General features: G+C 42.8%; 1 protein-coding gene across 2 annotated transcripts in view; it reads right to left on the reverse strand.

The window, feature by feature from the left end:
- Positions 1-14,605, reverse strand: part of ARID3A (AT-rich interaction domain 3A) — a 63,716-nt gene that overhangs the window by 18,390 nt on the left and 30,721 nt on the right. For both annotated transcript variants that reach the window (XM_073685500.1, XM_073685490.1), the window contains exons 4-7: positions 9,015-9,087; positions 7,555-7,738; positions 7,026-7,276; positions 6,653-6,913 (exon numbers count right to left, since the gene is read on the reverse strand). In XM_073685500.1, coding sequence (XP_073541601.1) covers positions 6,653-6,913; positions 7,026-7,276; positions 7,555-7,738; positions 9,015-9,087 — 769 coding nt within the window. The remainder of the gene's footprint in view (positions 1-6,652; positions 6,914-7,025; positions 7,277-7,554; positions 7,739-9,014; positions 9,088-14,605) is intronic.

The following is a 14,605-nucleotide window of genomic DNA, read 5'->3' on the forward strand; positions in this document are numbered from 1 at the left end:
TGGCCAGGGTCACTTTGTGGTAACGCTTCAATGGATCCCACAGATTCTGAAATCGTTTTTTCGTGACATATTGTACTTCAGGTTAGTGATAAATTTTGGTCTATTTGATTTGCGCATATTTATGAAAATATCAAAATTGACAAAGATAATTTTGAAAATTTTCGCCATTTTCAAACTTAACATTTTTATGCCCTTAAAATCAGAAAGTTATACCACAAAAATAATTAATATTTCCCATATATCTACTTTACATCTGCATCATTTTTGAAACTTAAAATTACTGCAAAGTGGAGAGAAAAAGAAAAATAAAAAATTTACATTTCACCTCTACTGTTGCTTTAGCCCCAGTTTTTTCACTTTTGAAAGAGGTAAACACCAAAACAGTGGACCACACAGTTTGTTATTCACTCTTACGAGCATGGCAATACCCTCCCCTACATGTAGTCAAAAAGTTCTGTTTGAACAAACGGCAGGGCTCGGAACGGCAGTTGCAATATTAGAATTTTGGAACACACAATTGGCTGAAAGAGACTGATGATGGAAACTACACCCCTCAAGAATTTTATCTAGGTGTATAGTGAGCATTTTGAACCCACAGGTACTACACAGAATTTTAGGACATTCATTTTTTTTTCACAAAAGTGTTGCTTTAGCCCCAAATTTCTCACTTTTGTAAGAGGTAACATCATAAAGTGGACCAAACAAACAGTTTGTTACCCACGTAAGAGGAACATTGCAGCTTAAAAGTCTCCTCACCTTGACATGCCTAACATGTCACTCTCCGCGGATTTCGGTCAGATGCCTCTCACCCAGCCAAACCAGATCTCACACTTTCCACTGACAGTGAGGGGCAGTATCTCAAAACACACAGTCTCTGCAAATTGAGATTCTGGTTCTGGCTTTTAGGCTATGTGCCCACGTTGCATTTATGAAGCAGAAAATTTCTGCTGCATAAATGCAAGTCCTCTCCCGGAAAAACGCATGCGGAATTCCGCACGCGTTTATCGCGCTTTTTTCGCGCGTTTATCACGCGTTTTTCCACATGCGGAATTGCCTTGCGTTTTTTTATGCATTGGACAAAGGCAATTCCGCTTGCGGAAACGCAAAATTAAATGACATGCTGCGGATTTTTGAACGCGGCATAAACGCTGCGGAAAAATCCGCAGCATGTGCATAGAAGTTGCGGAAACCCATTGGGGATCATGGGGTGCGGGTTACCAAGCATTTTACAAGCGTTTCCGCTGCGGAAATTCCGCATCAAAAACGCTTGTAAAACGCTACGTGGGCACACAGCCTTATCCTAAGTCATGTGAAAAGGCTTGTTAGAGAGTCAATATTGACTTTTAGGATTGTTACTTCCTATAGGTGGCACTAGAGTTCTAGTCCTGTTTCTCTCTGAAGAGACAATTTGCATATTTCCCAGAGGAGCATTGCGGCTTAAAAAGTATCCTCACCTTGCCATGCTTTAAGAGGTTGTCCACTACTATGCCCTCATTGATTTAAATTGTGGAAACAAGTCATTTTGTAAATACCTTGCGTGGTCTTTATTCTCTGTGAGCGGCACTATCGCTGACCGCTCACCAGGCATCACGTGACAGGGCTGCAGCTGGCTCAGACATCCGCTGAGGTCACGTCAAGTTCTGGCTGCAGCCAGGCCTGACCCAGTGATGCGCTCCCCCGATTGATGGGCTGTAGGCAGCGTTTCACCGCAAATCACACAGCCCAGCCTCCACTGCAGGCTTTCCCTCTCCTCTGCTTTCATTGGGAAAGCGCTCATTTTCACAAGGGTAACAGGAGAAAATGGAGAGCCCCTGATGTGCCTAAACAGTGGAAAGCCACCCAGAAGTGACCCCATTTTGGAAACTACACCCCTCAAGGATTTTATCCAGGGGTATAGTGAGCTTTTTGAACCCATATGTACTACACAGAATTTAATAACATTAGGTCGTCATATTGAAAATTTCATTTTTCTTCATTAAAAGTAGTTTTGGCCCCAAATTTGTAATTTTCACAATGAATAGGAGAAAACGGACCCCATAATTTGTTAAGCAATTTCTCCTGAATGCTATTATACCAATATGTGGTCAAGGAAAGAGCGTCATTTGTCTGCGATAGATTGTGAGTGCCATTTCGCATTTGGAGAGCCCATGACATGCAAAAACAACAGAAACCCCCCCACAAAGTGACCCCATTTTGGAAACTAAACCCCTCAAGAAATTCATCTAGGAGTGTACTGACTATTTTGTAACCTACAGGTGATTTACAAAACTTAACCTCCAGATGTGGAAAAATAATTTTTTTGTTCACTAAAATACAATTTGGGGAGGAAGGTTGAACTTGATGGACTTAGGTCTTTATTCAACCTATGTTACTATTTTAGTACAAAATTTATAATTTACATGAGGGGTAATAGGAAAAAATGGACCCCATAATTTGTTATGCAATTTTTACGGAAGACCATGATACCTTATGTGGTATATGTGGTTGTACAGTAAAGTTTAAGCTTTTATAACGCAGATTCTGTTTGAATAGATTGTGGACTCTATTAGCCGAGCAGCTGAGGTGCCAGAACAGCAGAACCCCCCACCAGGTGACCTCATATTGGAAACTTCACTGTCTAAGGAATTCATCATCTAGGGGTGTAGCGATTATTTTGAACCTATAGGTGCCTCACAGAATTTTATAACATTGAAATGTGGAAATAGGACATTTTTGTGGTAAATGTAATTTTTGTATTTGCTGCAAATTTGTCAAGTACACAACGGTTAATAGGTGAAATCGGACCACCATATGTTAGGGCTGAGAAGGAAGGAGCGCTACTTAGCTTTTGGAGCACAGATTTTGTTAGAGTAGTTTGACATTTTTGGAACCCCAAAGGTGCCAGAACAGCAGAAAAACCCCAAAAGTGACCCCATTGTAGAATTAACACCTCTCAATGAATTAATGTACGGCTGCAGTGACTATTTTAGAATATCCACGCCATGCTTTTTTTCTGGAGAATTCCAAATATGCCAGTTTAGTGCCCATATTTTGTGCCGCCATACAGTGCAGCGCCCGCATACATTGTACCCAGCTTGTGCTTCCAGAGACACGCATCCTGTAAATTGTTAAGTGCTCTCTCCCCACTACAATAATGCCAAACATGTGGTCGCTTGCCATTGTTTAGGCACAGTGGCGCTCAGAAGGAGGGGGACATTTGGAAGCGCAGAATTCACTGGATTTTTTAAGGGGGTGGGAGCCATCACTTTTCCAGAGTCTTTGTTCTGCCAGTAACGTGGGACCCACTATAGTTCAAGTGACATGTGTGACCTGAGTGGGGCTAGTTTTGTCTAGGATAAACACACTTGTGTGCTAAAAAGAGGCCTAAAATTCTGGGACAAAGCCAGAACAGAGACCAGTCCAAAGTGACTCCATCTGCCTCTTCCATGGGTGGCTCTGTCTGGGGTTGTCTAAATCGCGGTTTTGGGGGAATTTACACCCAGACGTAAGCGCTCAGCGGAGAGCGCAGGATAAAAGTGAGCCGAGCCCAATTCCAATTTTTTTGGAGGCAGGATGAACAAAGACAGCAGTACAAGAATAGTCCTTATTTTTATTTTGCGCGGTTCACAGTGCGGTATAAGTGAAGAGGCAAATTTATTTTTTGGTTTGGTGCAATTATTGGGATACCAGATTTATAGTGTGTTTTTTTTTTGTTTTTTTTTTTAGGTTTTGCTGGAAAAATGCTATTTTATAAAAATTAGGGTTTTTTTCGTTGCCATATTCTCAGTGCTGTAAACTTTTTCATTTTTTGTCGAACAGAGCTGTATTACAGAACAGAGTAATTTTTGATCACTTTTTATTCATAATAAACAAAAACCAGCAATTCAGTTGTTTTGTTTTTTTACACCGTTCAGTGTGGTAAAAGTGATAAAACGGATTTGTTTGTCTGGTCAGTACAATTACAGAGATACAAGATTTATATTGTTTTCTTTATGTTTTGCCATTTTATTTTTGCTACATACTAAAAACAATATTTTAAAGAAATGAAATTTGTCTTTGCATAGTCATTCTGAGAGCTGTAACTTTTTTTTTTTTTTTTTGCTGTTTCAGCCATATTAGGGCTTGTTTTTTTTTTGGCGGGACTGTTTGGAGTTTTCTTTTATACAATTTTTTTTTTACTACACACTTTTTCACTGTGGGACATGTATATATATTTTCTGATCAGTGATCTCATACACTGCAGTGACCCACTGAATTTGCCTGTGAGACCCTGGTTATAGCTGGATCTCACAGGCCACCGCACCCTTTAGGTGACCTCAGGGTACTATGGTAACCATCAGGACCAGCGGTCCAATTGTTACTAAGGGGGTCTTGCGACCCCTTCGCAACAATTTATATACTTTTAAGGGGTTAATCTGCCCGATCTGCTCTAAAACCGGCCGGGGCCGATACAGCCGACACCCGCGGGAATAGTTGCCGGTGGGCGGTGCTATTGACTTTTATGCCTCAGCGCCGTGAAAGGGCAGCGCTGAGGAATAAGTACCCTTAACGACCACCGTTAAAAGGCGCATCTGCGGTAGTTAAAGGGTTAATGCCTCTGGTACCAGATTAAGATCCCATGGGGGAACTCTTGGGATTGTGACTGGCCTGGACCCATCACAGGATTTTATGAATCGCGACACCCACTTATTGGTAGTGAGATAAAGTTGTACAACGTACCTACCCTGAACCTTGAGTGTACTAGTCGCTAATCCTAGCTCAAACCCTGACTGTAGGAATTCTAGAATGCGACCCACTGGAGCATTTTGCCCTAAAGCCCACCCTGAAAATTCTAGAAATGTTTTCCATGTCCTGCCATAAATCCTTGTTGTTATCGGCTTCCTACTTTTTGTCAAGGTGGAGACTAAACCTGGTGAGAAACGTTTCCAACTCAGTAATGACCTTTCAAACTCCACGCTGCTAGATGGAAGTTCTTCACTTGAATGTGGAACACTGGACCCTGAGCAAGAAGATCTGGGATCTCCAGCAGCATCCATTGATCGGACCCTGACATTTCCCTTAAAAAGGGAAAACAATGGTCTTTTTGGCCAGATTGGAGCAATCAGAATCCCTCACCTAATCCTCCCTGATCTTTTTCACGACTGTTAGAATCCTCATCTCCAGGGGATCTGAAGGGCATATGGATTTTCCCTGGGGTTTAGTGAACAGAACGTTTTTACTTTTCTGTTAGGCTTGTTGGTAAATGGGTCTATTTCCGGCAACCCCCATACGAGGACTATCTGCTGAAAGACCTGGTAGTTCAAAGTCCATTCCCCCTGTTTCAGCCTGGTGCGGCTCAGGAAGTCTGCCTTGGTATTTGGCTTGCTGCCATTAGGGAGTGGGACCTTGTTCCCCCCTGGTGATTGATAGACACCACCGTAGCACAGTTGTCCAACATGACCCGGACATGGCAACCAAGAAGGAAGAGAAGAAAGCCTTTTAGAACTCTTTCCACAGCCCTTTCAAGTTTGACGCTTGACTTCTCTTGAGAGCTGACCAGGCCCTCTCCTAAACATCCCCCAACCTCAACTGCCCAAACCAGGACGTGCTATATCCTCGTGCTTCCCGGGCAGCATTTTCACCTAGGGCGCCGCCATCTTCTTCCGGCGTGCTCCCTCTTACATCATTCGGGCATGTCCATTCCTAGCGTGCCTTGCGCCCATGACATCAGTGGAGCACGCCAATACTGGAAGTGAGTCACCGCTGGCCCAGCATGCTGCACGGCTGAGGCCGCAGCAAGGAGTGTAGAGAGGAGAGGGCGGCACAGCGGACCGAGATATGCCATGCATCTTCGTCTCTGCCGCCCATGCCCGCACATTCATCAGAGCCCCCATTGGACCAGTGAACGGGCGCTTCCAGTACCCTGAAGGCCAGGCCACAGGCATGCAGCCTGCCCTTCGGGACACCGCGACAGGGCTGGGTAAGAGAAATCTCTCTTTCCTCTTCACCGAATTCCAGCCAAGGTTCCCATCAAGGACAGGAAACCAACTAATGCGGGGGAGAGAGGTACTGCCCTTTTATTTCAGTAGGTTTCCTATCCTTGGTGGGCAGATCCCTCTTTCAGGTGTGCTGTCTTGGGTGAAGGGAAAATATAGTTATGTTAAGATGTACTACCTACATAGCGCAGCCAATTAACATTTGTTATGTTTTCTTAAAATGATTGTTTGCTGGATAGGTGAACACCTTATTGATCGGTCGGGGTCCAACTCCTGGGACCCACACAGATTGGCAGAATTGGGAATTTTGAACCTTGTTAGAGCACTGGCCTGACCGCTGCACCATTCATTTTCTATGAGGCTCATGGAAAAAGCCCAGCACTAGGCAACCCCATAAGAAATTAATGTAATGGCAGTCGAACATGCCACTATTTTAACCAGGAAAAAAAAAAGTGCCCATTTTGCCAATTGGTGTGTGTCCCAGCGTCAGACCCCTCCAGGTTGTCACCTATCCACAGGATAACTCCTATAAGTCACAAACCATAATAATCTTCAATAAGGAGATAAATCTGAAACCCATGGTATCCATCAGAAGGGCTTACTTTAGAACTGACCATCATTGTACACAATCATATAGCTGTCAATTCTTATGTTAAAACCAATTTAGTTTCTGCCTCCTAATCTACATAGTAAATTACCTTGGCTGTTAATGCGGATGTTCATGGGAAACTGTGTGGTCATTGCCAAAAGGTTTTGCTGGATAGCTCGCTGCACCAAGCGTTGTTGCTCTTCAGTTCCTAGTGCTAACTTTTTCTCAGGGGGCTCTCCAGACTCTAGTTTTTCTCTGAGCTGTTCCAGTGCAGCTGCCTGTGCAGCCACTTGAGCTGCCACCACAGAGTGCCCAGTCAATGTGACTGGAATTCGTGGTGGCAACGTCAACGACAATGGAGAGTCCTCTTCTGGAAAGAAAAAAAAAAATTGGCAAGTACAATCTTGTTTTAAAAAGTGTTATACTTATTATTACAGATTAAAAAACACTTGATGGGATAAAACATTCCCATGCTCACTTACCCTTTTTTATCTTCTGCATGGAGGTTAGGGGGCTTCCATTGGTAGCAGCTCCTGCTAACACCATGGCAGGCATCTGAATCTTTGGTGAAGAAAGCATATTTGGAGCTCCACTTGGAGAATATGTGAAGAGGGAGCCCCCAAAGCTCTGTCTGCGCCCCTCTCGGCGGTTACTGTCAATAGCGGCCTGAAGTTCATTAGGATTGCTAAGGCCTCTCTTCTCACATTCATATGGGTATAAATACTTCATGTATCTGCAAAAGGTGAATAGTATAGTTGCATCCTACTATTGCAGATATAGGACATAATTTTTAAAATAAAGAAGACTTGATAACTAATTAACTACCTCAGAGAGGATTTCTAGGTCTTAAATACGGCCCATATGGTTTATGATCAGTGGTGGTCCTCCTATCTGAATTCTCGCAAATCAGAACAATGAAGGACATGTGGAACAGGAACATGTTCCAGAGCATACAACCATTTGCCAGTGTAAAATGGCCATTCATCATGGTCTTTAACACGTACTACTTACTGAGTGCGCAGAGTAAAGGCTGCACTGGTGATCGATGTTGGCAGATTCAGGCCTTTGGTGATCTCACGCCAGAGCTTCTTATTGATGACTTCCACCAGTCCTCCCTTCTCAGTCACCAAGACATACAACATGTACAAGTCTAAAACCTGCTTGGCCATTATTGGAATTCTGTTCACGGGTGTCCCTAATAAACAAACCACAGTTAGTAGTTCTATAAAAACTTGCAGCGTTATAACTAAGTGTGAATGGAGATTGTGTTGTGTAATACTCAAGAACTTTTCATCTTAAAACAACCCCATTCAGATGAACGAAACCAATTTTCAGAAGCATAATTTCCAGCCAGTGTCAGCGATGTCTGGCCTTACCCAGTTAGTGTTCCATAAATGACAATAGTCTATATAGTCAACGATCATCAGCTTCACAAAGCAATTTCCATCACTTTAGCTTTGGTTTGACAGGGTATGACAATTACTTTGAACATGGTCAAATCTCTATGTAGTTCTTCTCATACTCTCCTCAAATAAAAACAAAAAACAGAAAAAACACACACCAATCAATTCCCTGTACCCTGTTATTTTAGGTCGATACAAGCCATGAATTCATGAGCTTGTGTATAACATAAGAATCAGAAAATACATGCATGGAATAATGCATGATGTAGGACTTTGTTGCACATGTAAAATTGCCCACATGCTTGAGATTTTAAAGGGCTAAACAATTTAGACAATTTTCTGCACCTAAAACGTTTGCAGCCATAGAGTTGAGTTTACAGAAACCGAATCGTACCAGAGAGGCAGAACAATGAACTCAAGAGGACCATGTATATTAAGCTGTATTCTAGGCCTCCGCCACAGAACGGCACAATACGCTGTGCCAAGGTGACCAGTAAAAGGGCACACACAGCGACTGAACTTGTCAGACCCCATTATAGTCTGAGACAGATCACCAGACCTCTCCCTTTTATTATAAAGGCTCATGCAAACAGCTGTATTATCACTCATTTTTCTAATATTAGGATGAAAAATGAGTGATAATACAGCAGACTGATATAGGATATTGTATAAATCAGAGGAAGAGTGTATGAAATCAGAAGCCCAAGCATGAAAATGATATATTATTTACAAACTTAGCCATCCGTCTATGTACACGCACACACTGACCTTGTCTGGGATGTATATTTACAGTAAATTACATACATTATTAAAAAAAAAAAAAACATGTGGAACACAAACAAGTCAAGAAAGCCATGGAGAGGTTGAAAAAAGAAAAAAAAAAAAAATCATTTCTCATTTGCCAGTAGCCCTGCATATTCCACTAATTGCTTTGTTGATAAAGCCAAATTCCCCCCCTCAGGGCTGAAAATGGGTGGGGGGTTGGAATGCTGCATTCCCAGGTGGGTGAGGCCATTTAGATCAAACACTAGACACCCCCCCCCCCCTTAACACGGGCACTGTACTTACCTCGCTTTTGCATGAAACTGAATAAATCATCCAAAAACTCTTTCCTCTTTGGGTCACCATCCAGCTCATAAAGCTATTAAAGAAATACGAAGAGTGAAAACTGAGCCACATAAAGGTTCAAGAGAAGACAACAGGTTTCATGACATAAAACAGACATATCTAGAGACGGCAAGGATAGGGCTGAAGAATTCTAGGTTTCTGGGACAGACCAATCTGAAGAAGCAGCACTAAACTTTCCACATTAACAGAAAACCTAGAAGTAATATAACCAAACGCAAATAGGAAATAACGTATACATTAAAACCAATCGTGGTTATACACATCAGCTACCTGCAGCAACACCCCAATTCTCTAGGGTGCAGGGGTAAAACCAGCTCACCTATTACACAGGCTTTGTTTGATCCACGGCGTAGACAGCCCCTCCTTATAAACGTGAACAGTAGAAACAAACTTTAAGCATCCAGCCGATAAGAGTAAAAACTTCTTCACCAATTTTAATAATGGCTCTTGCATGTAAAGGGAACCCTTGATCTCATTCATGTTGCCCAAACCACATGAATCAGATCCTGACAGCACAATTGCAGCCAGGTACAGGTTTTCTGGGAAACACTCCAGCGTTTCAGAGAAAATATACTTTAAAGCAGTGGTCTCTAACCTTTCTTACCATGAGACACACATTTCGGCTCTGATAGAGGGCCACATCCAATGTGCTCTTCGTAGTGACATCAAGGTCCTCCTTCCCCCACAGTAGTGAGACACACAGCCCTCATCATCAGTATAATGACAACCAAAGCCTATTGAAATCACACCGAGGCAATACAATTACATCTAGAGCAGGGATGTCAAACAAACCCACAGAAGAGCCAAAATGAAGAACTTGGACAGTCGCGGGCCAACCAGTATAATGGGCCCTACACAGAATAATGGCCTCCATACCGAATAATGGGCCCCACAAAGTCCGCCACACAGAATAATGGCCTCCATACCGAATAATGGGACCCACATAGTTCTCCATACAGACTAATAGCCTCACATTGGGGTGGTGGTGGTGTTGCAGACAAAGTGTAAATCACCCTGCGAACCAGATTTGGCCCACGGGCCAGAGAGTTTGACATGTATGATCTAGAGAGTTACCACCTTCGGTATTCTCGCATCAAGTGATCGCACCTCAATATCGCATCCAGTTGACTGGCAGTATCCTCCTATACCAAAGCCAGTATTTGCTCATCCAGATCTGCTTCTGTGCAGAACTCACAAAAGTCTGGAAACTTGCTCTTCATAACTGTTTGACAGCTTGGTGCATTAGCACCATGTTAAGGAGACAGCCGTGAACCACACACTATGGGCCCGTGAGCTACGTATGGCTCCAGAGCCACAGGTTGGGGGCTCCAGCTTTACAGATCCAGCCAGAGGTTAAACTAATCCAGCTCTACCCCAGACTGGCTCTTTCCAGCACCGCTGCAGGTGATTGATGGGTCTCGCCCCTAGCAAGAAACCTCTCAATCACCTTTAGCAGTGCTGGGAAGAGCTGTCCAGGGGCAGTACCAGATAGTCTAGTCTCCTGCTATGATCCCTGGCTGTACCTTTAAAGCATACGTTCTCTGAAACACCACAGCGTTACACAGAAAAATATATCTGGCTGCAATTGTGTTTCCAGAACCAAGGTTAGGAGCACAATGAATCAAATGATTGCTGCAGTTTAGTGAACCTATCATCCAATTTGTGGTTTTGGAAACACAATTGCAGCCAGGTAAAAAAGGTACAGCCAGGGACCACAAGCCTAATATACCTAAAAAGAACTGCTTAAAAATAAAAATTCTATTATGAATTATTTTGTATTAAGGACACCAAAGGACAATTACAATCACACAAAAATCCAAAAAAACATACAGTAAATAAAAAAAGAGGTGCAAGACAGCACACACAGCATATCAGAGAATATATAAATAAAGCACATTCACGATAAGATATAATATAGAAAGTGCAGTGCACAATAGCCTAAAGTGATGAGTGCACAATATAAATAAATTCATTGAGAAGTTGTAGATAAAGGATAGAGGAAAATCACTGTACCAAGTCAAAATATAAAATGCAGTGCACAAAAAAGTTAAGACCTAAAGTGATATAGTGCAATAAATAGTAGGTAATCATGAAGCTCCGCAATAAGGGCAGAAAACGAACCCAATTTCATGCGGTGCGTGCCGTCCGCAAACTCCTCACACTCCAACGTGCGTTTCACACGCTGCCCCTTGATGGTGTTATGTTAGATTATATAATTTCTTTTGGGACTTTAATCCTTCCTTATTTTTTTTGGTAAATACCATAACAAGACTAGACTGGCACCTCCCATGAACATCTCTTCCCAGCACTGCAAGAGGTGATTGACAGGTTTCTTGCTATGGGAGAGACCCATCAATCACCTGCAGCGGTGCTGGAAAGAGCCAGCCTAGGGCAGAGCTGGAATAGTCCAATCTGTGGCTGGATCTTTAAAGTAGATTCTCTCTGAAATGTCGGAGTGTTTAACAGAAAAATATAACTGGCTGCAATCGTGCTTCTAGCACCACAGTTTGGGCAGCATGAATCAGATAATAGGTTCACTTTAATATAGCAATTTATTTTTGCAAAACTTTATATGGATTGCTTTTGTTTTTTTTTTTAATGCTGGTAAAACAACAATTAAGATGTTTTTAAAATCGCCATTGAATGAAACATTTGCATTTGTTTGTGCTTGAAATTTTAATTTTTCTATATGTAGTTAACAGGCAAAGAAAGGAACACTAGTGATAAGTGAAATCTACCGGATGAGTTTTAAAAAGTAACTCCAATTCTTGCAGTCTCATCCTCAGTAATGGAACAGGAACTTACATACTCAAAGGAATGAATGGTTTTGGGGCAGTAATGCATCTGCTTCACAGGAACCTACTTCTCAGAAATGTTGTACAACGGTCTCGGCAAACATTCAGGGTGAAAGGTTTATTAAGACTGAAGATGCCCATACACTTTAGATAACCAATTTAGGGACATTTGCAACAAGTGGTAATGTTGCACATGATTACAGCACAGCCAAGTGCGCCTTCACGTTGTGTTCAGGCACCCGCTCGGTGGTCCCGTCGGGGCAAAAGTCCAAACCCCCTGTACAACGGTATGCGAACGTATGCGTTGACGGGGCCCATAAACTATAATAGTGCCATCAGAGCGAACGTGCTTAATGGAGGCGGAAACTCAGATGCAGTCTACTATGTCTGAGTGTCCGGCTCCTGTAGGCGTACACGCTCGTAAATGATGCACGGCACGTTGGCTCTGCCGGCACCATTATAGTCTATGGCCCCGTCGCCACATAAGTCTGCATACTATATAATAAGGAAGAAAAAAAGACTCAGGATATACAACCGTGCACACCCAATATTAGAAAAATGAAGAAGTCTTTATTACATGATTACACACTGACAACACAAGAAAAAATAAAAACAATTAAAAACAGACAAGGCATAGCAATATTCATGGGGGAGGAATAATAGTGTTCCAAAGCAATAAATCCCCCCTTAAGCCACAGGTATCATTTTTATTTTTACTATCTCATAATGCAATAATGCTTATTGACCAAGCTATGTCGCCCTAGTAAAGGGTAGCACAGCACCACTAGACCAAATATAGGTGATGAACCAGACACTCCCAAGTAATCAGACCATACATCATAATAAATCAAGGAATGAAGGAATGAGTGGGAGTAGTAATCTACTGGAACTAGGGGCCGTATAATATCAGCGTTTATCAAAACATGTCATCCCACCTGATGTACGATGTAGGATCATGAGTAAAGGCCATGTATGGCAAAGCGGGCACTCCTAAGTGGTCAAGGGAAAAGTCAAAAATAATAAAATGACCGTTACCTGTTGGCACCAGAGACCCTACGCGTTACGCTGCTAGCCCGCAGCTTCGTCAGGGGTATGTTGTCAGTGGACACATGTGTATATTAAATAGTCTATCCAATTTAGTGTGATTCCCTTCAGGTGAAAATTAATGCCCTCACTAAGTCTCTCCAGCATCGTGGCGGATCGGACGGTCATTTCCTGTTTCCACAGCGTGCAGCCCACGTGCTGTGGTGTGACACAACCGGAATTGAATAAGACGTCATATCCGGTCGGCGAATCGCCGCCCCTTCCTATCTCTCATGCGTTCCACCCAGACGCTTTGGTGGAACGCAACCGGAGCTAAGTAGAAATCATCATATCCGGTTTTAGGAACCGCCCCCTCAAAGATCGTGCGGGACACAGTCCCCCAAAATAGTCACGATAGGAAAAAGGCCGACATTCCAGGGGAGGACAAAACGCAAAAACATATATGTACCCCCGGAAGTAGCGCGTCCGCTACAAAAAATATACCGGTACAGAGACAAGAGGGCTAGCCCTGATCAAGGAAAGTGCCTGACCAGGCCAAGAGCAAGATAAAAGATGTGATTGAAGTCAGAAAGTCACCAAATGTGCATAAGAATGTGACCAATCATGGCGATACAAACATAAACATAAGACAAACCAACCGCTACTTCCGGGGGTACATATATGTTTTTGCGTTTTGTCCTCCCCTGGAATGTCGGCCTTTTTCCTATCGTGACTATTTTGGGGGACTGTGTCCCGCACGATCTTTGAGGGGGCGGTTCCTAAAACCGGATATGATGATTTCTACTTAGCTCCGGTTGCGTTCCACCAAAGCGTCTGGGTGGAACGCATGAGAGATAGGAAGGGGCGGCGATTCGCCGACCGGATATGACGTCTTATTCAATTCCGGTTGTGTCACACCACAGCACGTGGGCTGCACGCTGTGGAAACAGGAAATGACCGTCCGATCCGCCACGATGCTGGAGAGACTTAGTGAGGGCATTAATTTTCACCTGAAGGGAATCACACTAAATTGGATAGACTATTTAATATACACATGTGTCCACTGACAACATACCCCTGACGAAGCTGCGGGCTAGCAGCGTAACGCGTAGGGTCTCTGGTGCCAACAGGTAACTGTCATTTTATTATTTTTGACTTTTCCCTTGACCACTTAGGAGTGCCCGCTTTGCCATACATGGCCTTTACTCATGATCCTACATCGTACATCAGGTGGGATGACATGTTTTGATAAACGCTGATATTATACGGCCCCTAGTTCCAGTAGATTACTACTCCCACTCATTCCTTCATTCCTTGATTTATTATGATGTATGGTCTGATTACTTGGGAGTGTCTGGTTCATCACCTATATTTGGTCTAGTGGTGCTGTGCTACCCTTTACTAGGGCGACATAGCTTGGTCAATAAGCATTATTGTATTATGAGATAGTAAAAATAAAAATGATACCTGTGGCTTAAGGGGGATTTATTGCTTTGGAACACTATTATTCCTCCCCCATGAATATTGCTATGCCTTGTCTGTTTTTAATTGTTTTTATTTTTTCTTGTGTTGTCAGTGTGTAATCATGTAATAAAGACTTCTTCATTTTTCTAATATTGGGTGTGCACGGTTGTATATCCCGAGTCTTTTTTTCTTCCTTATTATATTGTATAACTGTATCAGGTTACTGTAGCACCCCGTAACATTTACTAT

Source organism: Phyllobates terribilis, unplaced genomic scaffold, assembly GCF_046119375.1.
Source record: "Phyllobates terribilis strain yellow unplaced genomic scaffold, ASM4611937v1 Scaffold_1__5_contigs__length_1240528914, whole genome shotgun sequence".
Taxonomy (NCBI): Eukaryota; Metazoa; Chordata; class Amphibia; order Anura; family Dendrobatidae; genus Phyllobates; species Phyllobates terribilis.